The sequence below is a fragment of the Podarcis melisellensis genome (assembly GCF_964234715.1).
Source record: "Podarcis melisellensis genome assembly, chromosome: 8".
NCBI classification, from domain to species: domain Eukaryota; kingdom Metazoa; phylum Chordata; class Lepidosauria; order Squamata; family Lacertidae; genus Podarcis; species Podarcis melisellensis.
This window is the reverse complement of record NC_138540.1, coordinates 58,765,369-58,792,816: the sequence shown is the minus strand read 5'-3', so window position 1 is coordinate 58,792,816 and position 27,448 is coordinate 58,765,369. Positions and strand designations below refer to the sequence as shown.

The 27,448-nt window shown below is 45.5% G+C and overlaps 1 protein-coding gene across 2 annotated transcripts; it reads left to right on the top strand.

Annotated features, from left to right (window-relative positions):
* The first annotated feature begins 5,532 nt into the window (after positions 1-5,532).
* On the top strand, positions 5,533-26,450 carry NT5C1A (5'-nucleotidase, cytosolic IA). 2 transcript variants are annotated; one of them, XM_081922887.1, is made up of 6 exons: positions 5,533-6,023; positions 15,157-15,324; positions 16,122-16,251; positions 16,769-16,891; positions 22,623-22,807; positions 24,221-26,450. In XM_081922887.1, exons 1-6 carry the CDS (start codon positions 5,868-5,870, stop codon positions 24,584-24,586), a joined length of 1,128 nt encoding a protein of 375 aa, XP_081779013.1. In that variant the 5' UTR covers positions 5,533-5,867; the 3' UTR covers positions 24,587-26,450. The 2 variants fall into 2 exon arrangements, with proteins under 2 accessions (XP_081779013.1, XP_081779014.1); XM_081922888.1 differs by lacking the exon at positions 5,533-6,023 and adding an exon at positions 12,303-12,565.
* Positions 26,451-27,448: the final 998 nt, after the last annotated feature.

The window sequence follows — 27,448 nt, the reverse complement described above, 5'->3', positions numbered from 1 at the left end:
TAACTGTTTCCCTATTTGACAGTGAGCTGGTGCTGTCAAAACAGTTTGTTTATAGCTCTGAATACACTGCAAATTACTTGACACGCCTTGTTAAACACCTCTGCCCTTCTCCCTTCCTCTTCCCCTCTTTTCCCCATTGCTTTGGTAGGAGAGAACAGGGGAAGGTTTGCATCAAAATGGTCCAATCGTTCTGGTAGAACTCCCGATCATATGATCTGGTCAGCAGGAGATGATTTGATCTGGAATGTGGAAAAGGGTCATAGTTTGTGGCTTGTGACAGAGGATCTGGTTTGCATGCAAAAGGTCCCAGGTAGGGATGGAAGGAACCACCCATTTTGGTTCTCGCAGTTTTCTATGTTCCTAACGTGCAAAGGAACAGCAAACAGAAAAAGTGCAGAATACATTTGCAGCATTGCTTGGGGGGCACTACTGAGCCCTTTGCTTCTGATAAAAAGGTGCCATGGGTGGGAGTCAGCAAGCTTGAAGCCTTGTCACGTCTTTTGAGAAGCAAGCCACAGCTGGAAGCAGATCACCTATATTTAAAGGGAGTGAAATTGAATCAGTGGGCTCAGATAGCTGGATCTGCAAGAGGGAGAGGCATCGGCAGCTTGTTGTGAGTTCCTCCCTCTCCCTGGCAAATTCTAGGCCCATCCTTCTCACCAAAGTGGTAAACTGGCCCACTTCCAAAATGGCCCACAGCAGACTGCAGGAGCAGGGAAGGTCGCTTAACAACACATTAATTAAGCTCCTCCACTAAGAAATTAAGTAAATCCCTACAAAGAGAAAGCAAGCATGTCAAGGACAAAGGTTGAGGGTAGCTTTCTCCCTCGCATGCTCAATTTCTATGTGTGTGTGATTTATGTAGTTATTGTACAAATAAATATTCAGTTACTTGGACCCACACCTTGGCACAGCCCAAACAGAAGTTGACCAGGTAAGTCCAGAAATTCTGACTTGGGGGCAGGGAGGATAGGTTTATTTGATTTTATTTATTACATGTATATCCCACCTTTTCTCCAGAGAGCACAAGGTGGTGCACACAGTTCTTTCCCTCCCAATTTTATCTTCACAACAACCCTGTGATGTAAGTTAGGCTGAGTGACTGGCCCAAGGTCACCTAGTGAGCTTCATGGTTGAGTGAGGATTTGAACCCTGATATCCCAGGTCCTAGTCCAGTGCTCTAACCATTACATCATACTAGCTCCTGTGGATGGCCCAACACATTTTAGCACCTGAGACGAACCACAAAATGGCACACACCCCTTACTTCCAGAAAAGGAAGGTTGAGTGAAAATCTACATCAGGAACAAAGGGGAGGGGTAATGCTTTACATTAGAATCCCTGTGGATCCTGCTGCCTGAGGCAGTCACCTTACCTAGTAACCTCATGGGTGGGCCAGCCATGTCTGTTGCACAAGAGTGCCTGAATTTGCCAGTATGTAACTGAATCCCACCCTAAAAGAGTTGCAGTCTGGAATCGCCCTAAGGCTGGGTCATGGAAGAAATGATGAATAGCTCATCAAGATACAGATAGGTAGCCGTGTTGGTCTGCCATAGTCAAAACAATCCCTGTGGCGAAACTATGTGGCGAAAACTATATAGAAGTGTCTGGTAACTTCTGTTTCAGTGTATCTGAAGAAGTGTGCATGCACACGAAAGCTCATACCAAGAACTAACTTAGTTGGTCTTTAAGGTGCTACTGGAAGGAATTTTTTTTTTGTTTTAGCTCATCAAGAGTGAGAGCTGGCTCTTTGAAGAAAAGGATGGTTTGGGGGCTTGAACGCAGGGCTCAGAGTGGAGCGGCAACATTTCCTTCTGCGTCCCCTTGTCATCCTAGTCAAGGTGCTAACTGTACAGCCTTCCCCAACCTGATGCCCTCCATATATTTTGGACTACAGCTCCCATCAGCCCCAGCCAGCATGGCCTGAGACTCACGGATTCACGGAAGGAGAAAAGATGTGTGTGTGTTTATATATGTGTATACAAACATATCAGAGAATCCATTTCTACTGTTGCTTAATGACAATATTCCACTTCTTGTCCATCTATTAATTATCCACTATCCATATTATGTTCTCTTCCAAATCATGGCCTTCCCACACTTCCCCCTTCCTCAATCCAGATTGTCTCATGCTCTTTCCTTTTTGGAGTATCCATGATATGAGAAAATCCGGTCTAAAGGAGTGGAATGTGTGGGAAGGCAGCACTTTGGAGGAGAATGTCATATGGACAATAGAGAATTAAAGGAGGAACAGGAAGCTCTGACTATCCACGTTAAACAGCACTATGGACGAGCCTTTAGTAAATACAGCTTGCTGCCACTGATGGTCTCAGTCACTCTGGTGTCTGCTTAAGGGTAGGAGGCAGGGACGAGTCCCACAAGGGCTTCTGGTTGCATTTAAGTTTTTGTCCACTAGTGGAAATCCATCTCCCCCTATCTTGCTTCAAGATAGGATTCATTAAACACCCACCCACCCACCCCTATTATGTTCACTTTTCTGGATAGCCATAAACGCATGCACCCTTTGATGGTGGGGGGTGCCACCAACTTGGTTTGTGAGGGGCCCCTCTTACAATCACCTGAGTTTTGTTAGGGGCCAAAACTACTTCTTGGTCCAGGGTCTTGCCAAGTGCTTCCATCCCGATCCTTTAATTCAGTGGTTCCCAAAGGGGGCAGTTTACCTCAGAATGAGCACAAAGGGGGCGGCAGGGAGTGCTGGAGGTGTAAATAATTGTCAGACTTTGAAAAACTGGTATCACTTAATCAAGTTCATCAGTGTTGTTTAATTAATTAAACTAAACGGTTTTAATTGGATTTTGAAAAGATGTGCAATGAATTGTTCCTGTTTTTAAATTTATTATGTTATTATCTTCCTCAGAGAGTTGAGCAAACCTCTGTTCTGAATACAGTAGTGCTTTTTATAGGGTAGCATAGGGGTTGTTGGAGATGAGTTTAAGGCCAGAAAAGATTTGGGAACCCCTGCTTTCATTCCTTGTCCCCTTCGCTTCCTGGTAGAGGCACCATGCTTTCAACAGGCAGAAATGCAGAAATGCAAAAGGTGTTGTCTCTTTCTTTCTTTCTTTCTTTCTTTCTTTCTTTCTTTCTTTCTTTCTTTCTTTCTTTCTTTCTTTCTTTCTTTCTTTCTTTCTTTCCCTCTCCCTGGCAATCACTGCACCACTAAACGTGATGCCACCCCCCTCTCGCTCCTCCCGCCAACCAGGTGTTCAACGCCCAGAGCTTGTGTTGGTGAAAAAGATATTCTCCTGGGTGGGTCTGTCTGTGTGGAGGGGACAAAGAGAGAGTGACTGGCGAAAACTTCTTTACTGTGGTTTTATCCTAATGAGAGTGTTTTAGCCGTGGAAAATTAAGCTCCTTTTTATATCATAAACTGGACTGCATTACATAACCACATACCCTGCAGGGATTATCATTGGGCACTTGCATCAAAACATCTGCTAGTCATTCTTCCTGGTAGAGCAGACACCAGCCTTGTGCAAAGGGGGAGAGAGAGAGAGAGAGAAAGAGAAAGCAGTGATTTTTGAGGGGAGGAGGGGGACTGCACCCCCACACCTGCCAAATGATGCTATGCAAAGTTCCAAATAGACTCCTCCAGTAGAAGATATATATGTTGCGCATCAAGTCTTTTGTGGAGCGTGAAAACTATCTAGAGGTTATGGGACAGGCTCTCAGGGGACCCACCCAGATGGTGTCTAGGTGTTGAAATTGGATGCAGCAGAGGAAAGGGCTGTGGGGTCCCCAGGGCCAGCCTGACAGCACTTTGTGGGTGAAGGGATCCTGCTGGGGTGCCTCTCTGGGGAACAACCAAGTAGGTCTGGCTGGGTTGGATTGTTATGCAGGAGAGGGAAGGATCTTGGCAAACATAGCCATCCTTGGCATCTTCTTCTGGGCAACACCTCTTAAAGATGCAGCAGGGCTCATCAGCTGCACTAGCTGTACGGTGTCTGCTTCATTTCGCATCTGTGCAGTGCACACCTGTGGGTGCCTCTGGCTGTGCTGGTCTCCAGGTGGATGGCAGGTGGCATTAAGGGAATGTTGTGAGCTACAGAGTCCATTGAGCAGGCTGCCTGCAAGGCAATGTGTGAGGCAGAAAAGCAAGGTAGCTAGAACCAGCTAAATCACCTTAGAGCTTTTGACAATTAAACAGTATACAATTTTGTATCAATAAACTGTGGTGTGTCTCCCAGGCATATCCTTGCAAGGGCTGCGTCTGGTATATAATGCAAAATTCAGCATCTTGAACATTTTCATTTGCACAAAGCATCCAGCTGGCAGAAAGTGGTTGTCCCATCTTTGGCAAAGAAATTAGACCCTTGCTTTAGTGCTGAGAGCTTATTCCGGCTAGATTGAAAAGAAGAGGGAGGAAAAGTGAATTCACAGAGAAGATGTCTAATCAGCAGCAACTGGCCAGGAAAGGAAAGCGGAGCCTCCTGATTCAGAGGCAGTCTACCAGATACTGTGGGACAAACAAGAGTGCAGGGCGCTTTCTTCCATGCCCCACTTGTGAGCTGCCTGGGAGCATCTGCCTGCCTACTGACAAGAAACAGATTGCTAGACTGGTTGGTCTCCTCCAGCTAGGTTGTGCCTGAGCATGTGCAGAGTATTTTCTCTTAACAATGGGTTATTCCCCCACAACCAGAGTCTGACTGGATCAGACCAAAGGCCCATCTGGCCTGACATGTCTGCTTCCACAGTGGCCCACCAGATGTCCCGAAGGGAACCTCACAGGCAGCCCCCCCAACTGATATTTCCCACAGGTGTAGAGGAACCTTTTGGGGGCTGAGGCGCACAGCATTGCTCCTGGCAACCTGTGTCAGTAGGTGGCCTCTGACATTTACACAAACACAGACCCTTCAGTACACACAGAGACACTGGCACACGTAGCACTCAGACACCGAAAGAAGATCTGATGGTGGGGGTGGGGGAGAGAATCCTGTCAATCCTAGAAGGTTGTGCAGAAAGATCAAAGTCACAGCCATACCTTATCGAGTCCCTTCTCATTTTACTTGCCTGAACACTCCTATCAGCCTTCTAGCTCACACATTCCCATTGGTAGTGGGAGGCACCAATAGCCATGCAGCTGCGTAATCCCCTTTTCAAGGCCATTCGAGTTGGTGGCCATCACTGCACCTTGTGGCAGGGAGTTCCACAGTGCAAGCTGTGTGCTGATGTGTGAAGAAAAGCTGCTTCTGGTCAGCCTTGACTCCCTCAACCTTCACTGGATCATCCTGGTGCTTTCTAGCATTATAAAAAGGAGGAAACCCTCTTTCTCCAGCCTAGTTCTATATAGGCTAACTAGTTCTATTCACCTGCTCTCATGCTTAAAACATGAACGGAGCTTTTAGAGAAGTCTCTCTCTTTCTCTCAGGAATATACTATTTGCAGTGCCCAGCTCCTTTTAACTGCGATTGCATGTTAATTTGCAGTGAAACACTCCAGATTGCCGGAGGGGGGGGGGACACACTTCCCTGCAACAGGACCAGGAACAGCTTGCCAGTACTGTAGCTGCAGCAGTTCCTGCCCTGAGGAGGTTAAGTGACTCGGCCACTTGATCTGGCAACGAGGGACGCCCAGGAGGTTCATGGGATCCCTTATAAAGAGCTTTCTCTGAGGGACGGGCACACACGGCAATCTGTGCACACGTGCCTGCACCCCCCCCTCCGTCGCCGCCGCAAACACACAGACACAGCGACTTTGCTGCTGCCTGATTCATCCTCGTTTACTGAGCTGCATCCAAAGGGCTACCGGCTCTTGATCGCGGGCGGGCAGGCAGTCCTGTGACAAGAGGAAAACAAGCTGCTCGTTGCCATTGCCACCCTGCTCCCCTGGAAGGACAGAGAGGAGGGAAGATGGACCCGGCAAGAGCTGGGCCCCCAGAGAGCAGAGGAGCCCCCCGAGACTCCGGCAGCAAAGCAGCCAACGGCGGAGGGCAGCCGAAGCAGGAGGGATGGGAAGATGCCCAGGCGTTTTATGAAAACCTTTCCCCCAAAAAGAAACCCAAATCAGTAAGAGATTTCTTTTTTACTGGGGTGGGAGGAAGGGTCAGCAGGTGGCCTGCCTGGCAGGGTGGCTTGTTTACTTGCATGCTTGTACATATAAAGAATATGACACTCTGGCTGGGTGCAAGGAGAAAGAGAGAAAACCCATCCTCGAGAATAGGAAATGTCAGTTTCGGGAACCTGTTGAATCTCCCTGCTTGGCTACCTTCAGCTGTAGAGTGTTGGAGGGCTGGGAGACCAGGGTTCAAATCCCACACAGTCATGAAGCTCACTGGGTGACCTTTTTAGCCAGTCACTGTTTCTCGGCCTAACCCACCTCACAGGGTTGTTGTAAGAATAAAAATGGAGAAGGGGAAACCATGTATGCCACCTTGAGTTTCTTGGAGAAAGAGGTGGGGTGTAATAAATAAATGTAATAAATAAAAATAGGTGATGTATGGTGGAGGGAGGCCCACCTGCTGTGGCCACAAGGAAGGGAGAGCCCTCAGCTCCAAGATGGAACACAGATTTTGCAGGCCCAGCCTGCAGCATGTCCAGTTAAAGGATTGCAGAGGCCTGGGAAAGTTGTCCTCACTCAACTCCCACCAGCCTGGATCAGCAGCTGGGAGTTGTAATCGGAAGTATCTGGAGGGGACCAGGTTGGGGAAGGGTGCCTTAGACTCAAGGGGTCTACTCTTAGACAGAGCAGACAGGTCTATACTCAATCTATGATAGTTATTCATTTAAGTTTTGAATTGGTTCCTATGAAGCATAAAAAATATATAAATACAATTAAATACAATCCAATACCAACTGGAATGGACTGATGATCGGACTCAGTATAAGGTACCTTTATATGGATCAAAGGCACATGTTGTACAGCATCATCGAGATAACGGGCATTCAGCAAAGAATGTTATTTTTCCTGGAAGATGCTGTTCTCGCTTGCATGGAAGAGGCCCATGACAGCTGCAGAGATAAAGCAGGAGAAGGGAGTAAGGAGTAGATGTAGCCATGAAAACAGAGTGTGCCTTCTTCCTTCTGGGGACCAAGGTCAAAATCTTGCAGGCTGAGACACACATTCCATCTGATAAGACCCCTTTGCCAGTTCATATGCCCAGCAGGTGGATGTGTCTGTGTGTACGCACGCACACACACACACACACACACACATCATGTGTCATGGTACCACATCCACTTTTTCCAACAGCAGGCTTATAAACTGCTACTCCCAAGTATTATTTCTGGATGATGTGGTGGATCATCACCATCTGAGGCTGATCCTTCTGTTTACTGCAGGAGAGTGCCAAATGTCTCAGGGTAGCCCAAGTATCAGCGTTTCTTTCTAACATGACTGCTGGAGACAGCCAGTCCAACTGGCATCACCTGACAGACTAACCTGGGCGAGGACCTGCCAAGACCACCTATATAAACCTTATTGAAATGAATAGGAGTTGTGCTGGAGTGCTTCACGAGCCATGGGCAGAGCCATCACTCACACCTGTCCATCTCCAAAGTTCACAATGTCACCACTCTAGCCATCTGACTGTTTGGCATTAGGCAGGTGGAAAATTCTTTATTAGCTGTCCATTTAGTTACTTCACACATACTTTAACAGGCTGCAAAGCTCTTGCAGGGAGAGAGAGTAAAATCTGGCCCACATACGCCTGCAACAGCCTACACAGATTTTCTGCTCATCATTTGCTTCTCTGTGGTCCAATGTCTCCTGTCCAGGGTAATGTTCGCATCCCTGTTTACTGTGCACACACAATGTTATCCAAAATGCACATGTATCCTGTACTTTGTTATACAAGACTACTGCTTGATGCCGTGGTTTCTCAAACCAGCTTGGAGTACTTAAGCCACTCTTAATTCACCTCTAGCCAAGGTGTGAGCACCTTGGCATAGGGTAAAGACCTTGGTGTACTGTATACACAAACAGATATGAATCTTACATTCATGAAGCTGTGCTGATGTGAACAGCTAGTGGGAGAAAGAGCTGTGAAACACAATGGGACTCCAATCTAGTACCCACCAAATGCTTTGGATTACAACTCCCCTGAGCAGGGTTGGGCTGGGCCGTTTTGCTGTTCTACCTCCTGAGGCGACTGCCTCATCTTTCCACATGGGAGGGCAGTCGCTGTCCATGAGTCCCAGCATCATAAGGCTGTGCAGACTGGGGTTGATGGGAGCTGTAGTTCAAAATATGTGGAGGGCGCCAGGCTAGGAAAGACAGTTTCCTTTTGAATCAAGCTCGAAAGGCTCATTGCTAAAAAACTGTTGGCAGAAATACATTAGTTTTTATCTGAACCCATGGCCAAATGAAAACCATGACAGCTTTTACTTTCCAGAACAGTGAATGGGTAGGGCCTTAATTTCTGATCAAAAGGAGGTGGGGGCACTGCTCCAGTCAACTCCCACCTGCAAGAGAAATGCTTCCCCTCCTGCACTCCTCTCACCAGATTTGCACCTCTACAACCTTTTATGACAGCCTTTCAAACAGGAGGTTGTTTGTGAGTTTTTCATATCTAGTTTTGCCCTGTACCTGGTGCTTGTTTGGGACACTCCCTTGCAGTTTTTTTTATTCCACATCTCTGCAGATTTTTAAGCTTCTGGTGAGGCAGGTTCCTTCCCTTTCCCCTCTCGGTTCCCGGCCCAAATGCTGGTGGCCTTTGCCAGCTGGCTGGCCCTTGTGGCTCGCGGACTGGCTCCACTTCAGCAATGCTGAGATTGGACTGCTGAAAAACAGCCCCCACCCAAGGGCCCCAGGCTAGCCTGAAAGCTGGCCACAGCACCATCCAGCTCAGGTCCAAAGTGTGGGCCTTTCTTGATAGGTAAAATATACAGAGTGTAGGGCCATTGGAAAAAATGTGCATAAAATGTGCTTATGCTAATTCATGCAAACTGATGCCTTTATCTAACTGATGCAAATTTAAATTTAAAGGCCAGGCAGCTAATTTCTCATCCAGCTCACCCCAGATGAATTCTTAAATTAATTTTCACAGACCAACTCACCCCAGGTCAGTTCCTCTTCAATTAATTTATCCCCCATTAATTTCCCCGTAGATCCTATTCAGAATCATTTCAGTCACCACCACCCCATTCACGGCTGCCAAATCATTTCAAGATGAAGTCATTTTTACTCAGTTTGGTCCCCAAATTAATATCCTACCCAGTTACCCTGATCACCCCCAGTTCAATTTGCCCCAAATTCATTGCCCTCCCATGATCACTTGTGACACTAATTACTGGGCGATAATATTCTGTCTTTGTGTATTAAATAGGGCTGCCATATACCTGGAATTTCCGGACATATCCAGGATTTGTCCGTGGAAAATAGTATCTGGGCTGAATTTCTGAAAATCGGCAAAAATGTCCAGGAAAACCTGGGCGTATGGAAGTGCCCCCCCCCAAAAGAGCTCAACAACTTTTGTGTCCGGATTTTCACTTTTTGAAATATGGCAATCCTATATTAAAAAGCTTCTCCTGTTAATTTCTGGAGATCAAGCTGCTGTTTCCTTAGGACATCCCTATTTTCATTGGAGAAATGTGGGAGGGTATGGAGTTATGCGACCCTGAGCCAAGGAGATAAGTGGTAACTGTACAACCTTTAGAAGACATCTGAAGGCAGCCCTGTTTAGGGAAGTTTTTTAAAAATAAATAAATTAATGTTTAATTATTATTTTTATATGTTGGAGGCCACCCAGAGTGGCTGGGGCAGCCCTGTTAGATGGGCAGGGACTAAATAATAAAATTATTATTAGTATGGAATAAGATGTCCCTATTTTCACTGGAGAAATATTGGCGTGTATGTTCCCTCCTCTCCACACCCAGCACTTTCCCCATAAAGACCTGCTCTTGGAACAAAAGGTAATCTGCAGAAAACCTGGATTGCTATTTGTTCCATTCCAGCGTTAAAATGTGGGTTTTCCTGAGGAAAGCAACAAAACAAACAAAACAAAGTGCTTGGACAAAGAGTGGGAAAGCATGGACCTGTGGTTCAAAAGGTAAGTGTAAATGAGCCGTAAGCTTACACAGAGGTCAGACTTTATTGAATTGCTTGCAGGGCATTTATATGCCTTCCTGTTTATTCCATTTATACCATTGCTTCGCCTCATACTTTCCAGTGCATTCCCCCTGTCCCTTTCCTAATTGCAAAAATTCACTTTCTTTTTAAACAGTCTTTTAAAAAATTCTTACAACTTGAAATTCTTACAACTTGAAATCACATCCTCTTGTAAATTCTACCTGGAGCAGCTGAAAAATACAAGGTCTTCTCTTTTTATGGAAAAAATCCTTTGTTGCCCTAGGGCAGCTGTGGGCAACATCTGACCCTTCAGTTGTTGCTCAACTACAATTCCCATCAGCGTGGCCAGTGGCTAGGGGTGATGGGAGTTGTAGTTCAGTAACATCTGGAGGGCCAAAGGTTGCCCACACTCGCACTAGGGCAATGGAGCACTTCAGCTGTCCAAACATTTCTGGTATGTTCTTGCATCCCTCCTGCAATTAACAGTCTGGATGTGACCTCCACAATCCCTATACACCTGACACAAGGTTTTCCGGGTGGAGGCCTTTTCCACCCCCACTTCCATACCTTTGTTTTTTACTCCCAGGGGCAAATTTCTCACTTGACTATCTCTGCACTCTATATTCCTGGAGGCTTCTGGAGTTAATAGGATTAATAGAGCACCATTTCTCTGATCTAGCACTTCCATTCTGGCTGCCTGGCAGCTTTCAGCTGTGAAATAGCTTGCATTCCTTGATAGTAACTCTGCCTCCTTGTCTCCTAGTACAATGCAATGGTGTTCTGATCTGTTTTGGGATGCCAGGCTCTGGTCAGAAACCCAGCAAATGCAACCAAATCACTCCCTTCTCTGTTCCATTAATCTTTCTACTAAACTTAATCCTCCACCCCAGTCAAGAGAGTGAGGAAGAGGATGGTCTGGAAGGGAGCTGACCTCATTTTTCCTCTCCACCCCAATTTCAATCTGCCAGGTTCTGTTTGCATTTATGCAACCAGCCCCTTCCCTCTCCTCCCTGCCAGCCAGGGGCTGCTTTCTAGATACAGACATCTCATTGGTGTTTCCCTGACCTTGTGCAACCTTGGCTGTTGCTAGGATAAATGGGGCTTGCTCGGAAGTATTGCCATCTCTTGCATCCTTGCAAGAGCTGAAGGTTGCTGAAGGTCACACGTGCACTGGGTCACAGGTCCTGAGGTTTGTCTGCCGTAATAAGAGGGAGCCTGACAAAGAGAGATTAATGCAGGAATAAGACTTGCATGGTTTTCTTAACTAGTGAAATGCCTGTTATTACAAAAGGCAAAATGGGAATGTGGATGGAGAGCCTGTACATTACTGTTGATATAGAAAAATAGGGGTGGTTGGCTTTTGCTGCCTAACTCCTCAAGGGACCAAGGCCCCTAATTCTGTGATTGGTCAGAGGTGAATGGATGGAGACAGGATGCAGTGAAAGCAAGCCAGATATTTATGTTTCTGTTGCAACAGAGTTCCCTCCATTCGCAACAAGGCAAGAGAGACCCAGAATCAGAAAGAAACATCTCTTTTAAGGGTTTGCATTTTGGCATGGAGAAGGAGGACATCCCCTCTACAAACAATCAGAAATTACATTGATTGTAATTTCCATGAGAACTAGTGTTTTGAGAGAGGGAGCAAAACTTTGTTTCTATCCACTTTTTCCATACCATGTCAAATTTTATAAACTTTTGTCGTGTTATTTTTATAAGGTCAAGGATCAAAAACAGGACCTCAAAGGCAATTGGTGCACTGGGGTGGGGTCATCCCAGCAACAGACACAAAGCAAGATCAGTTATTTTTCAGCTCTGCCAACTAACAGGCTCATTTGCCAGCCAGAGACAACTAAACCAAATTATAATTATTTTTTGAAAGAGCTCTCAAGGCAGCCTCAAACAAAAATAAAACAGACACAAACAAGAAAATCAAATAATTAAAAGGAAAAAAAACCAGAGGGCTAAAAACTAGAGCAACGCTAAAACCATCTGTAGTAGCAAGGAGAGGTCAGGGGAGTTATGCCTACGGCAGGAATAAGAAACAAGATTTGGTGGGTAGGCTGGATACTAACCTGTCCCAGTACCCAAGGTCATTTTGACAGGTGGGCAGGGCTGTGAGGCACTCCAGAAAAGGGCACTGCAGCAGGAAGCCATTATTATTATTTATTATTTAATTTTATTCCTTGAATTTGTATCCCACCCTTTCTTTCCAAGGAGCTAGGGGCAAGCTGATAAACAGTTTGAAAACAAAGCAACCCCCCCCCCAAAAAAACAGTTAAGGCATTAAAAACAACAACAGCAATTACAACTAAAAACATTTATTTCCTGGCACTGGGAATACTCTGTGGTACAAATTGTCAACTTGGGGGCAAAATCTGGGATTTTGAGAAACTGCTATGGGTGTCAGTAACAAGATGGCTGCCATGGGGTGCAGCATAACACAAAATGGCTGCCACATCCAAGAGAACAAAGAAGGGGACTGGGGGAAACGGTGTCAGCATAGTCCGTTCGGTGGATGTTGAATCCTGGCGTCCAAGAAAATGTGAGCATGCTTCAGGCAAGAAGGTGTTCAGCTCTGGAGAAGCTGAGTCAGTGCAAACAGGAGCTGAGCAGGAAGATGAAGGTCTCATATGAGGATCGTAAAACTTAATCGCCCTGCAACCCCTGAAGAGCTATTAAAATAATATTTTAGCTACTTAGTAACTCATGGCTCCCACATTATTGAGAATTATTGTTAGCAGGGATGTTAATAACTAGTTAATAGCTGACTACCTTGAACAACTAATGGCCCAATAATGCCTCATATTTTGCCTTTTTGAAATGTGGAGAGGTGGTCTTAGGAACGTGTTTCTACTTTTACACAGATTTCCCAAAGTCTTTGACCTCTGTTTTGGTCTTGCACCTCAGGTGCCGAGCTAGGTCTGAATGAAGCTTGCAAAAGAGCAGGTGGTGGTAAGAAATGGGTTGCACTGTGTGCCCATCCATGGCTGGTTTAAAAGTCCTTCTTGCCTGTCCACATTAGCACTTGCACACCAGACAGGGTCTCCCAACAAACAGGACTGCTAACTTCAGGGCTGCTCTGTCAGTCTGCCTTCAAGAGCTGTCCAGTCAGCAGCCATTCAGTAGCAGAAACATTCGCCTCTGTCGTCATTTTGTTGCCTAGTTAAGGCTTTCTTTTTTCAGCAGGTCTTTGCGGTGGATTTTTTTTTTTTACCCCATTCTGCATCTATATTGCATTTAAAACTGTTTTAACTAGGACATTGTTTATATATTTTTTTTATTATTAAAGCACTTTGAGATGTTTTATAGGAAGTGGAATCCAGGGAATAAATAAAGCCATCATGCTGCTAATTCAAAGGGCAGAGACCAGCCTCATAAAATTGCAGGATCCTGCCAAAGAAAATGCTAATTTGCAGTGTTGCACATATTATCTCTCCCAGGAGTGTCCAGTTCAAACTTTTAGACCCAAAGTGCCAATTATTCTCAAGGGGGGAAAAAAAGATTGTAGCTCTTGACTTCCACTTCCTGTGCTGTCTTTGGTCTCTTTCCCAGAACAGAGAGTGTGACTCCTGGGATGAGTTAATTCTGCTCATCCATGGGAGACAAGCCATATCTCTAGTATGATGTACAGACTCTTCCTCCAGTTATCAGTCAGTGAGAGTTAGAGGGGGTTGGTGGGGCTGGGAAAAATTCCTGCCTGCAGGGCCATTGTTGGGTACTTGGTTATATAGTTTGCTTTCTTCTTGTTCTTCTATGCTGGTTATTTATACATACTGTATCTGTATACATTTTAAGTTGTTTTAAACTGTTCTTAATATATTGTGTATCATTGTGTTTTAATAGTAATGTTGTGTTTTAATGGTTGTAACTCATCCTGGGATCTGGGGGTGAAGGGAGGGTAATAAATTGTAATAATAATAATGGTTTTCAGATATAGGTTACACTTGAAATTTTGCTAATTGAGCTTTTTGGCAGCTCCCCCCCCCCAGGAGTCTTGTTTTTCATTTGGTTTTCTTTGATACATTTTATTAATGCATTTTAAGGTATCTTCCCTATTGTTTTTACAAAAGTAACTTGATATGTTTTTATTCATTTAGCATGAGATAATGAGAAAGTGTTATACATTATTATATTTTGTAAACACTATTCCATTACTTTTTATGTTGTTCATATCTGTATAATGCCCCCAGGAAGGATTTTAGTTTGGCCTGAAATAAATTATATTTCAAGCCCCCCATTTTTTCTCCATGTCAGGGCTGCTGCCCTCATTTTTGTGGTTGGCTTTCAATCACAAAATTTGCATAAAATTTGCATGTGCTAATTTATATATGTGGATCCCTCTGGAAAATTATGATGTTGGGTGGTGGGGGGTACCGCCAATTATTACATTTCTATCTCACCTTTCCTCTGAGGTGCTCAAGGTAGTGTACATGGCTCTCCACTTCCCCATTTGACCCTTACAACAACCCTGTGAGGTAGGTTAGACAGAGAGACTGTGACTGGCGAAGGTCATCTCTGAAAGTTGTAGCTGAGTGGGTCCTAGCTTTAAGTAGAAAGTGTGGGTATGACCTGAAGCTCTTGATTATATTGCTACTGAAAAATATGCAGGCAGTGTCTTTCCTCTACATGGCAAAAAGATTCCTACATTGCAGGGGGTTGGACTACATGACCCTCATAGTCTCTTCCAACTCTATGATTCTATGACAATCAATATACTATATTATTGAATTAAATCAGGCTTCCCCTACCTGGTGCCCTCTAGATGCAACTCCCATCAGACCCAACCAGTAGGACCATGGGAAGTATAGTCCCAGACATTTGGAGGTTACCAGGCTGGGTAAAGTTGAATTAGAATAATATAATGTATGTACAATTTTATGACATCAAATTCCATCAGAATGGCCTTACTGGATCTAACTGAAGTCCATTCTGCATCCGGCAGTGGCCAGTCGGATGCTCTGGGATGTTGACAAGTTGAATATGAAGCTGATGGCCATCATCTCTTGATATTTGTCCTCAACAGGAGCACCTGGTGTTTAGAAGCTCCCTTTGGGTGCCATAGGCAATATGGCTGTGGATAGGCCTGTTGTCTTTCATGGGGCACTACCACCGCTTTCTCTTTCTCTCATGCAGCCAAAGCCACAAAATGCCATCACGATTGCTGTGTCATCGCGAGCCCTCTTCCGTATGGAAGAGGAGCAGAAGATTTACAATGAGCAGGGTGTGGAGGCCTACGTGAAATTCCAGCTGGATCACGAGAATGAGCCCTTTCTACCTGGAGCAGCCTTCCCCTTCGTCAAGGTCTTTTCCTTTTCTGATGATTTTGTTCACCTCCAGATGGAAACATCAGAATCTGGGTTCAAGATAAGGGGATGAAGCAAGTGCTGGTTGTCACTTATCAGTAAATTAGCCCAGGCAGAGGTTTTATGATTGATCCAATGAAATGTGGGTTGTGGTCTGTTGCAATGCCACAATATGTGTGTGCTAGGTTTTTCCCTGAAGGTCTAATATAAGACTCTGGGCACTGGAGAGTCTGTTGGGGTTTTTAATGCCATACTGCCATCTATGTGCAAATACTACTAAACACCAATATCCTTCTTGTGACCCCCCATTCCAAAGGGTACTGAAACCCAGCAAGCACTGGAACCCCTGAAACTTCTCTTTGCTTTGAGAAATGGGATCTGCTTAACAGTGCTTTAGGGAGGGACCTCAGTCGGAGAGCCCATGTTTTGCATTACAGAAAGTCCCAGGGTCAGTTCCCAGCATTGACCTGAAAGGATCAGGTGGCAGGTAAGCAGGAAAAGGGACTCTCTCTCTGCCTTTGGGGAACCACTGCCAGTCAGAATCAATATTGAGGTAGATAGAGGGACCAACCCATATAAGGCAGCTTCAGGTGCACAATCAGGGCTTCCCCTGCTTTTCTTTTGCATGATTTTGATTAAAAAATGATGTAAAGTATCTGAAAGATGAGCTGTTCACCTGACAGTAAGTACTGTACTGATGGTTTGGGGCCTCCTTCCCCCACCTGTTTATTGTTTTATTTAAGGAAGTCCGGTTGTGTTCTTGGCCAGACTGCTCTGCCATCTTTGACTTTCTAGGCACTGGAAGCTGTTAACATGCAGCTGCGGGTGCTCTACCCAGAGAGCGAAGAGCTCTTCGACATCGTCCTCATGACTAACAACCACGCTCAGGTGGGAGTCCGCTTGATCAACAGCATCAACCATTACAGTGAGTAACCGGAAGCCGCCTCCCTTGACTGGAAGCATCCAAGCAATTGATGGGTTACTTGTCACCTATTTGCAAACTACCAAGTTGTCTTGCTTCTATACCAGTCTAACTGTCTTGAGTCCCCATCCCACAGAAAACCCTGGTAAATGTATCTCAGTGATGGTGTTAGAATGGGTGGTCCAATTCACAGTCCAAGGGACACATGCAGCCCTTCAGGCCTTTTTTGGTGGCCCTAAGCAACATTTGATGCACCCTCACAGCCCTCACACTGCCTTCCCAAAGCTAGGTAAGCTTTGGGAAGTAAATAAGGTAAATAAGTACATCAGAGTGCTGCCTTTGAAAGATGCCACCTGGATTCCCCGAGAAACAGCTGAACAAAACTTTGGCACCAAGAGGCAACCGAGTTACCCGTGCAGGTGTGAGTCCCTGCAGGTGCTACATCTGCTGGTGGATTGCGCTTCCCAAGGCCTCTCTTTTCCTCCCCTCAATGTTTTCTTCTTCTTGCTCTCTCTTCCAGACCTGTTCATCGAGAGGTTTTGCATGACAGGTGGGAACAGCCCCATTTGCTACCTGAAGGCCTACCACACCAACCTGTACCTGTCATCTGACTGTGAGAAAGTGAGTGAAGCCATAGAAGAGGGTGAGTGAAGGTGTTTGTTGTCCTTCGCCTGCTGTTGGAAAGGAAGTAGGAAGTCACCCGTGTGTGCGAGTGTGTGGTCTGTTGCCACGTGTGGGTTAAAACCTAAATTATTTTTTCTGTTGTGACTCTCCCCCCTCCATCCCGGAAACCCCAGGTACTCTAGTTTTGCATGTGTAGTCTTGTAGGCTCTTTGAACTCTGTTTCCCATAGCAGACTGTATGATCCTGGGAGGGCTCACAATAGGTTTATGAGGCTTTCCCATTATGATAGTAGTAGGTAGGGTGACCGCCAGTCATATGAGATGAATTTGTGGGATGGATGCCTGGGAAGCAAGAGTTTGTTTACTACATGCAGAATCAAGTTGCCTAGAATAAACAATTGAGGTTACGGCTACTTCCTTTTGAGGATGGTGCTTGGTGTTGGTTTCTGCTTTCTTCTCTGTGCAGCGAAGTGCTTGTCACGAGACAGGTTGTTTACATTCCACAGAGTCTGTACTGTTGGAGGTTTTCTCACGGGAATGGAGACTGGATGTGACGTACACTGGTTTCCTGTTTTTCACTGTTCTTTGCAGTTTCAGTTTGGAGATTCTCTCTGTGCTTTAGAGGAGAGATGACGCTTTCTCTGCTCCGGCAGAGGGAAGATGTTTTTCTGTAACTTACCAGCTTTGAAATGTAAATAAAGCAATATAGAGTATGTTGGCACGTACTTTTCATCATTCCGCTGTGCACTGGACACTGCTTATCTCCAACATTTGGTTCCGGGCCCAGAAAAACGCAGTGTTTTGAGAATGGACTCCAGAAGTCGGGCTCCTGGCAAAGGAACAAAGGAGCAAGAAACGAAGTGCCGGCAAAGCATCAGAACAGCGGCAGAGAGACGGAACGCAAGGTATCTGCTCTGCGCGTCAAGATGATTGATGAAGGTATGTGCTACTGCTCCGGGCAGCCTGCCAGCTTCTAATTAATGGCTTTATGGCTGGACTTTGAACTTTTAATAGCCGGTTTTTGCTGTGGCACAGGCAAAAGGCTAAAAGAAAAGGATTTCCTATGCTGGGGGAAATCGAAAGTAACTTTTAGAAGTGCTGTTGTTTCACAGCAGCTGCAGATGTGACGCAGCAAGAATTAAAGGGCAACATAGAGAAAGCACTTGGGGACTTTCGCTTTAGAACTTGCTTTTGGAATGCAGTTTGAAGCAGCTGCAGATAAGCAAAGCAAATAAACAGAAGAGCGGCACAGGCTCATAGGCAGAGGCTGTTTTGATTTTGCTTTTGGATTGAAGCAGCTGTACACAAACGCAGCATGTATAAAGCAGCCTGATTTAATGCAGCAGAGATGATGCAAAAGGCAAATGCCAGAGTCATGATGGCTAGCTGCAGAAGGCTGGATGAGGCAAGTGGGGAATTTGATACCACTGATCAGCCAAATGCTCAACTCACAGTAGCTTGTGATACTGCCATGATTCTAAATGAAGCAGATCGCCGAGGTGCTGGCTGCATGGGAAATGGGGAGACTTCACAGATGTCATCCCATAGTGCAGTGGAACCACCAGATGGCGCCAAAGCTTTGAAGGCAGTGAAATGCTACTCGTGTGGACGTCTAGGCCATATGAAGAGGGAATGCAAATATCCCAGGGCCAAGACAGAGCAGCGCAGCGAAAGCTCATCGCGTGGAAAAGGCCAGAGCAAAGGCAAAGGTCCAGTGTCCAGGACAACGCAGCACAAGGCAATGGTCTCACGCTACGCTCCAAAGGTTGCAGAGGTTGCGGAGGTTGCAGAGGTCCAGAAGACGTCTAAATCTTTCTTCGTTGTTGATTCGGCTGCAACGCATCACATGTGCAACGATAAGCGACTGTTCGTGTCTTTTACACCGCAGGAAGGTGCGATTCACCAGGCGGATGACCACACAATCCCCAGTAAAGGCTACGGAACTGTTGTTCTTCACAGTTTGGACTTATCGATACAGGATGTTCTTTATGTGCCGGATGCGAAACATAATCTGCTCAGCGTTAGACAGCTGATTGAGAAGAAGATTGACGTTTCCTTTAAAAACAATAGATGCATCATCACCAAGAAAAATGATTATCAATTGTATGCTGAATTTGTTGATCGTTTGTTTGTTTTGTATTATGATGATGTTGTGCAGGATGACACTTGTTGCATTGCAGGTTCTAACAAAAGTTTGCATGCAGAATGTATTCATGATTTTCACAGGAAATTTGGTCATTTGCATTTTGAGGCAGTATCTAAAATGCCTGCCTTGGTTGAAGGTATGACTATTAAACCCTGCAGGTACCACATGAAGTGCAAAGCATGCGCAGCAAACAAGGTGAAAATGGCTGCGAAAGGTAAGGTGTCTAGTAGGCAAGCTACAGAACCATACCAAATTATTCATGCTGATTTGGTTGGACCACTAGCGCCCTCTTTGGGTGGAAATAGGTACTTCATGGTTCTCCTTGATGCATTTTCCAGGTATATTTATGTGTACAATCTCAAGCAGAAATCAGAGGCTTTTCCTAGGTTCAAGGAATTCTGTGCTTGGTTGGGAAATGTGCATGGTAAGAAGATAAAGATTCTTTTCACTGACCGGGGGGGAGAATTCACTTCTCAGCAGTTTGAAACTTTTCTGGCTGAGAAAGGAATTCAACACGATTTGTCTAGTCCTCGCTCGCCATGGCAGAATGGACTTGCGGAACGAGCAAATCAAACATTGCTTCAAGGGTTAAAAACCTTGCTGCATGATGCAAATCTTCCAGAGAGTTATTGGGCCGAAGCTCTCTCATGTTTCACTTACAGTTATAATCGCAGGTTATCTTCAGCGATTGGTTGTACCCCCTATGAGAAGATGTTTGGCAAGAAGCCATACATCAAACACATGAAAATTTTTGGTTCGGGCATGTGGGTTCACTCACCACAAAACTCCAAGTTAGACAAGCGTGGATTGCATGGTATCTTTCTAGGTTATCAGAAAGGGTCTTACAGAATAATGATGACTGACTCTAAGGAAATTAAGCTCACAAGAAGTGTTGAGTACAATGCCAAGTGGGGGGAGAATGTGGGAATTTTCCAATGTTATCCTGATGACAGTGATGAGACTAAGGATAGTCAAAAGCAACCGCAACAACCCACACCCACTGATGAAGGTTCTGATTCTGAGTCTGAAACTGAATCAGATGATTCAGAGGATTTCAAGAGTGCGAAAGCCTCTATGCGACCCTCTGAAAGCTCTGATCAAGAATTGGAGGAACCATTGTTCACAATAGGTCACTTTTCTCCTAAGAAGGAAGAGGAGAGTGTTGAAGACTTAAGGCTGATTCGCAGGTCACAGAGAGCCACAAAAGGCAGACCTCCAAAGAGATTTGCTGATGAATTTGCTAAGATAGCAGTAACAGCTGTTAAAAGCTCCAAGAAGGTTTTTGAACCTTCAAGTTTCCAAGAAATCCAGGATTTGGATTCAAAGGAAGCTGAGCCATGGTTAAATGCCATGAAGGCTGAGCTTGATTCCTTGGAAAGGAACAAAACATGGGACCTAGTTCCAGGAGTTCCAGGAATGAAACTGCTTGGAAGCAAATGGGTCTTCAAAGCGAAGACTGATCAAAATGGCAAGATAGTCAGACACAAAGCCAGATTGGTAGCCAGAGGATTTGCTCAGGTACCGGGTGAAGACTATCATGAGACCTACTCACCCACAGTGAGGTATGAGAGCATTAGGCTTATGCTCAAGCTAGCTGCAGAGGAAAATCTACACATTAGTCACCATGATGTGAATACAGCTTTTCTGTACGAATCTCTAGGTGAATCACTTTATATGCTTCCACCTGATGGCGTACAGGTAAAACAGGGATTTGTTTGTGCTCTGAAAAAGTCCCTTTATGGTCTCAAACAAAGTGCACGGTGTTGGCACACAAAACTCACTGAAGTGTTGTTTTCTCTAGGTTTTCAGCAAGGGAAAGCTGATCCATGTGTATTTGTCAAAGAGGAGGGGCAAAAGAAACTGTATTGTTTGTTTTATGTTGATGATCTTTTATTCTTTTGGAAAGATGTCACAATGTACAATAACGCCCTAGCTCAACTGAAAGAGCACTTTGACATGAAAGATCTTGGTGAGGTAAACAACTACCTATCTCTGGAAATAGAGAGAGATCAAGATGGTAACATTCTAGTACACCAGTCACGGAAAATTGCTGATGTGTTAAGCAAACTGAACCTGATGGATGCTAACCCTGTGGACACACCGATGACAACAGGTTATCAGGTAGATGACACTGAAGAAGCATTTTCTGACACTACACTGTACAGAAGTGTGCTAGGCAAGCTAAACTTCATTGCCAGATGTTCAAGACCAGACATTGCTGTAAGCTGTAATTTGCTAAGCAGACAAGTCAACAATCCTACTGTTAAGGATTGGAAAGCTCTGAAACGCATAGCGCGGTATTTGAAAGGCACTATGCATTACAGACTGAGATTTAACAATCAGAAGTCTGGTGGTCTTGAGATATTTGCAGATGCAAGTTTTGGAAGTGACACTACAGACAGGAAAAGTACGTCTGGAGTTTGCTATAGGTACAATCAGGGTCTATTTGATTGGTCATGCAAGAAGCAAACAACAGTTAGCTTAAGTACTTGTGAAGCTGAACTGAATGCACTGTCTTATTCACTTAAAGATTGTGAATGGTTGTTACAATTATGCAAAGACATGAAAATTCCTGTCAAATGTCCAATCCAGGTTTACCAGGACAACAAAGCATGTTTGGCTTTGCTAAATTCTGAAGGTTGTAAGCAAAGCACAAAGCACTTGCAATTGAAGTTGCAACATGCTAGGGAACGTATTCAGAAGGGACTCGTAACGGTGTCCTATATGCCAGGTAATGAAATTCCTGCTGATGTATTGTCCAAGATTGTATCAAGGGATCAACACTGTACCTATGTGCAGAAGTTGGGTTTGTACTGATATTGTACGAACACGCTGCCCAGAGATGTTCACAGAAAGGGGGAGGATGTTGGTTTCTGCTTTCTTCTCTGTGCAGCGAAGTGCTTGTCACGAGACAGGTTGTTTACATTCCACAGAGTCTGTACTGTTGGAGGTTTTCTCACGGGAATGGAGACTGGATGTGACGTACACTGGTTTCCTGTTTTTCACTGTTCTTTGCAGTTTCAGTTTGGAGATTCTCTCTGTGCTTTAGAGGAGAGATGACGCTTTCTCTGCTCCGGCAGAGGGAAGATGTTTTTCTGTAACTTACCAGCTTTGAAATGTAAATAAAGCAATATAGAGTATGTTGGCACGTACTTTTCATCATTCCGCTGTGCACTGGACACTGCTTATCTCCAACACTTGGTTGCTTTGCTTCCTTGACAGAATCATAGAATTATAGAGATGGAAGGGACCATAAGGGTCATTTCATCCAATCCCCTGCAATTCAGGAATCGTTTGCTCTAGTGGGGCTCGAACCCACAACCCTGAGACTACCAACTGAGCTATTCTCTTCAGATAAGTCTGGAGAGAACTCTGCCTGACCACAGTCCGTTTGACAGGTCCCCACGCCTAACACTTATCACACACTCTGACATATACACTACATTGAGGATATTGTTTAGTTATGCTCCAATATAACTCATATAGCATTTTGGGTTTTACAGACCTTTACATATTTTTTTAAAAGCAGAAATTGAAGTGCGAGCCACCAGGAGGCTGAGCTTCTAGAAAGTGCTGCTAGATCCTTTTCTTCTTCTTTCCCCAAGGAATTGCTGCAGCCACCATCTTCAGCCCCAACAGGGACGTGCAGGTTTCAGAGAACCAGCTGCGTGTAGCCTTCGATGGAGACGCCGTGCTGTTTTCAGACGAGTCTGAGCAGATTGTGAAGGCTCATGGCCTTGACAAGTTCTTTGAGCATGAGAAGACTTATGAGAACAAGCCTCTGGCTCAGGTATGACTGAGAATACCCAGAAATGCATTATCGGGAAATGTTGGGATGGCCACAAGCTGGTTGACCTCAGGAGCCAGACAGACTGTTTGATTCCCTGTTTGCTTGCTTCTTTGACAGTGTTTTTTTTTTGCAAACCACAATGAGGAGGAAGAGGAGGTGAATTTATTTCTGAAATTTATTTCAAGTTGATTTGTTACTGTTTTTAAAACAGTTTAATCTTTCAACCATAAGAGCAATTAGGCCAGGGGCCAGATGTGGCCCAATCGCCTTCTCAATCTGGCTCGCGGACGGTCCAGGAATCAGCATGTTTTTACATGAGTAGAATGTGTGCTTTTATTTAAAATGCATCTCTGGGTTATTTGTGGAACTTGCCAGGTGTTTTTACATGAGTAGAATGTGTGCTTTTATTTAAAATGCATCTCTGGGTTATTTGTGGGGCATAGGAATTCATTCATCCCCCCCCCAAAAAAATATAGTCTGGCCCACCACATGTTCTGAGGGATGGTGGACCGGCCCACGGCTGAAAAAGGTTGCTGACCCCTGAATTAGGCTATGAAAATAATATGGGGGGAAACTGCATCCATTCAAACCTTGCTTAGACTGTCTCCCTACTTTAGCCAGTACTTAGCAATAGAGCCAGTGTGGGCAACCTTTGGCCCTACAGATGTTGCTGAACTACAACTCCCATCATCCTTGGCCAATGGTCACACTTGTAGCTCAGCAACATCCAGAGGGCCAAAGTTTTCCCATTCCTGCCATAGAGCAGCTTCTTTCAGCTCATCCTTCTTCACAGACTGTTCATCTTCTTGTTTCTTCTCTCCATGGAGCCCAGGCTCTCTGCAGTACTCTACATCCTGACTTCTAGTTTCTACCTCTCTACTCTCCCTCTGTTTGCTTTACTTATTACATACACCATTCCAGTTCCCCATCTCAACCTCTTCGCCAATGAGAAGGGCAGGAGAGTTGTTTTACTAAGTAGTTCCAGGTTCCCAGAGTCATTAGGATTCCTTTGCCACCCTCCTCGTGCTTGTATTTTAGTTTTGCCTGTGAAGGAACAGCCTCCAGATAACCCAGTGTCTAATCTTTAAATTAGCCATTGGCCCTTCAGATGGAGCTGTACTCAGACTCCCATCATCCCTGACTATTGGCTTTGCTTCTTGCGGGGTTGGGAGCCCCACAATATCTGGAGGATGACATGTTCACCAGCCTCTGGTCTTACAGAAAGCAGCCATTCTGAAACAAAAGAACAAATACAAAATGGAGACTCGGCATTATTCTTTCACAGAAGTATTATGGCAACAGCCCCTTGCAACAATTGCAGACTCTGTGTGTGTAGCCAGAGAGGGTTATTTTCCAACTGTATGGAGGGTGGGGAAGGAAGTTCTGGTTGACGTTGTCTGTTCACCTCTCCAGGGGCCGCTGAAAGGTTTCTTGGAAGCTCTTGGGAAGCTCCAGAAGAAGTTCTACTCCAAGGGGCTGCGCCTGGAGTGCCCCATCCGCACGTACCTCGTCACGGCACGCAGCGCGGCCAGTTCTGGAGCCCGTGCCCTAAAGACTCTCCGGAGCTGGGGGCTGGAAACAGACGAAGCCCTCTTCCTAGCCGGCGCCCCCAAGGGACCCTTGCTGGAGAAGATTCGCCCGCACATCTTCTTTGATGACCAAATGTTCCATGTGGAAGGGGCAAAGGAGATGGGTACCATCGCAGCCCATGTCCCTTACGGGGTGGCTCAGAAATCCAGGCGCTTGGCACAGGCGAAACAAAATGAGAATAGCAAGTAGCAGAAAAGAGCGGGACTGAGCTAGGCCAGCCTTTGATACACGGAGAGCAACATCTCTATGGAGAGATGAAAAGTTTAGAACACCTTCCATGAGGACTAGAACCAAAAGGGTTGGGATGGCGGGTGTCTTGTTTGGGGTAGGTTGTTTGGGAGAAGGCTTCCTTACACCTACCTGTACACATTGCACTTTACAGAAATGCTGTTCCCTCTGCCTCACCATAACCTTGCGTGCCCATCACACCATTGCTGTCAGTATCTGCTGGTAGACTTTTGCTTCTGCCCTGCCATCCACTCACAATGCTTCAAGGTTGATTGTCACCTTTTGCTCTTGAATATTCATGAGATGTACTGTTTTTTCTTGCGGGCTGCTGCAAGGGGGCTGTGTTTTATTACACGCTTCAACAGTTGCATTGTGCAGAATTTGCTAATGGTGCCAATTTAAGCGTTGTGAAATTCCCAGCTTTCAACACTAGTTTTGAAAGAAAATGAAGAAGCAGCAATTTCTAGCTCTTATGTTTGCAAGGATGAGTGCAAAGCATGTGTGCAGTTCCTTGATGGAATTTATCTGGAATCAGAAGCCTCGGAGAGCAGGCATTGGTTGGGTGGTGAGGCTGGGCATGGAGTGACCTCCTGAGACTACCCCAACAATGTGCCCAACCCACATTGAGCACCCCAAAAAGGTCAAAGGCAGTGATGACCAATGGGGCCCATCACAAATGGATTGTCCAAGGGCCCCTCAAAGAGATTGACTGAGAAGGAGGCCTGCCAACAGAAAAAAATGCTCCATACAACTCTTTCCAGGAAGAACTCTTATCAGGAAGGGCCACAGCTCAGTGTTTAGAGCATCCACCTTACATGTGGAGGGTCCCGGGTTCAATCTCCGGCATCTGAGAGACCTCTGCCTGAAATCCTGGAGAGCTGCTGCCAGTCAGAGTAGACAGTACTGGACCAGATGGTCCAATGGTCTGACTCAGTATAAGGCAGCTTCCTATGTTTTCCCCATCTCTCATGGCCAACAGAAACTAAATAATTATGCAAAACACACATATGAATGCAAGTTTGCGTCATTCGTGCCATTTTGCTCATCAAATGTGGCTTTTGTGAATGCCCCATGCGTGCCCCAACCTAAAATCTGCATCTGCTTCACCTCTAGCCGGCTTATGCACACTTACATTTTGCCTCGCTCTTTCCAGACAGAGGCCTGTGCTTTAATGCTCCATGTCTGAGCAATCCCCACCCCAAGCAAAAAGGAGAGAGAGCAAGCACAGGATGATCTGTGTTTTCTTTTTATTTCTCAGTGCTTTGAGAAAAGACAGTAAATGAAGGCTGTGTTCCTGAGTAAGTGTGCTGCAGTTGATGGTGCTGGAACATGGACTATAACAACTTAGGTCCAGATCCCCATTGAACCTTGATGGCCACTGTTAGAGACAGAAAAATCAGTCTTGCTCAGCTTAACTTCACACCCCTATGCCCATACACCATCCTTAGAGGAAAAGCAGTCTATAAATGTGATAAATACACAATCTGGAACCTTCCCATTCCAAGTGTGTCTGGGAGCTTTCCACCACTTACCCCATGGTTTTTTCAGCAGGGCTCCAGAGGTCTGTTGAATAATGTGGCGTCTTCCACTTTTAACCAGTGTTGCATTTTCCCTGCTGTGCTCATGGGCTGTACTGTTAACATAGGGCAATATCGGGGGAACCGTTCCCTGCTTGACTGCCCATTTGCCACAGTGGAAGCAGGCGGAGGCTGCGAAAGGTCGTGCTTCTTTGTCTGCTGGCGGCTTTGCTTAGGAATGAAACAATGCAATCAATGACTGTCTGTCCTTCTGGGTGTGTTATCTGTAATAAATTCTGTCTATGTTACCATTCGTTCCCCCTCCTGTTTGTGAACTCATCACTGGTATGTTGATAGCAAGCTGAAGTGCTCTTGAACATAAGGACTAGAAACTTGGAAGAGTGACAGGGAACTAAGTGACAGCAAGCACCCCCTCTAGAATAGTACTAATTTTCCCTTTATTGTGAATCAAAACCTAGTTATCATACCATTTATTGGAGAATATCCACCACATCTTGCCATTGGAGGGTTATTGGGCATTATTATTGGGTTATTGGTACACTGTACACCAGGGTAGGGAGCCTTGGGCATGGAGAGGGGTGCAAATGCATCTCTGTCTGGCCCTTGGACTCTACCCAAGCCACACCCCTTTCCTAGGCCCACCCTCCCTACTGGTCTTGCTTTACTCCCCTCTTGGTTGTTTCTGCCTGCCTTGAACTCTGATCATGACTCTTTCTTGACAGAATGAAGGACAGAGCAATGTGTGTCTGCTGTACAAATGTAAAATGTACATTTCTTGTTCTGCTAGCTTTTGCCTTTGGGCCCACCCAGCACTGGCTTGCGGCCCTCAGAAGGAATGTGGCCCTTGGGCAAAAAATGTTCTCCACCCCGCAATAGGCCCAAAGTAGTTTAACAGAAGCAGTTCTCCAATCTCGTTCCCCAATTTCTTACAGTATTATTTTTTGAAACCTTTTTCCTTATCACTTCCTTTGGCCTCTTTCCCTCTGAGGAAGAGAAGGAGGAGGAGGACCTCTTTTTCCTCCCCCTGCCCCTCGCCAACATCTCTGTCTCCTGGCCATCTTCACTTGGCATCCAGGGAATTGCTGGTGCTGGCACTCATCCAACTGAAAAACTATTGCATGGCCATGGGTGGGGGGGCAGAGGAGTGAGGAGCCCCCATAGGCTGTGGCACTGTGACCCGCTGGTGGTTTTTGGCCCACCATTTGAGAAGTGTATTCAAAGCCAATGTGAGCACAAATGCTACCTTTTTCTCATTGCCAGTTCTGCATTTGGGTTCCGCCCAGGA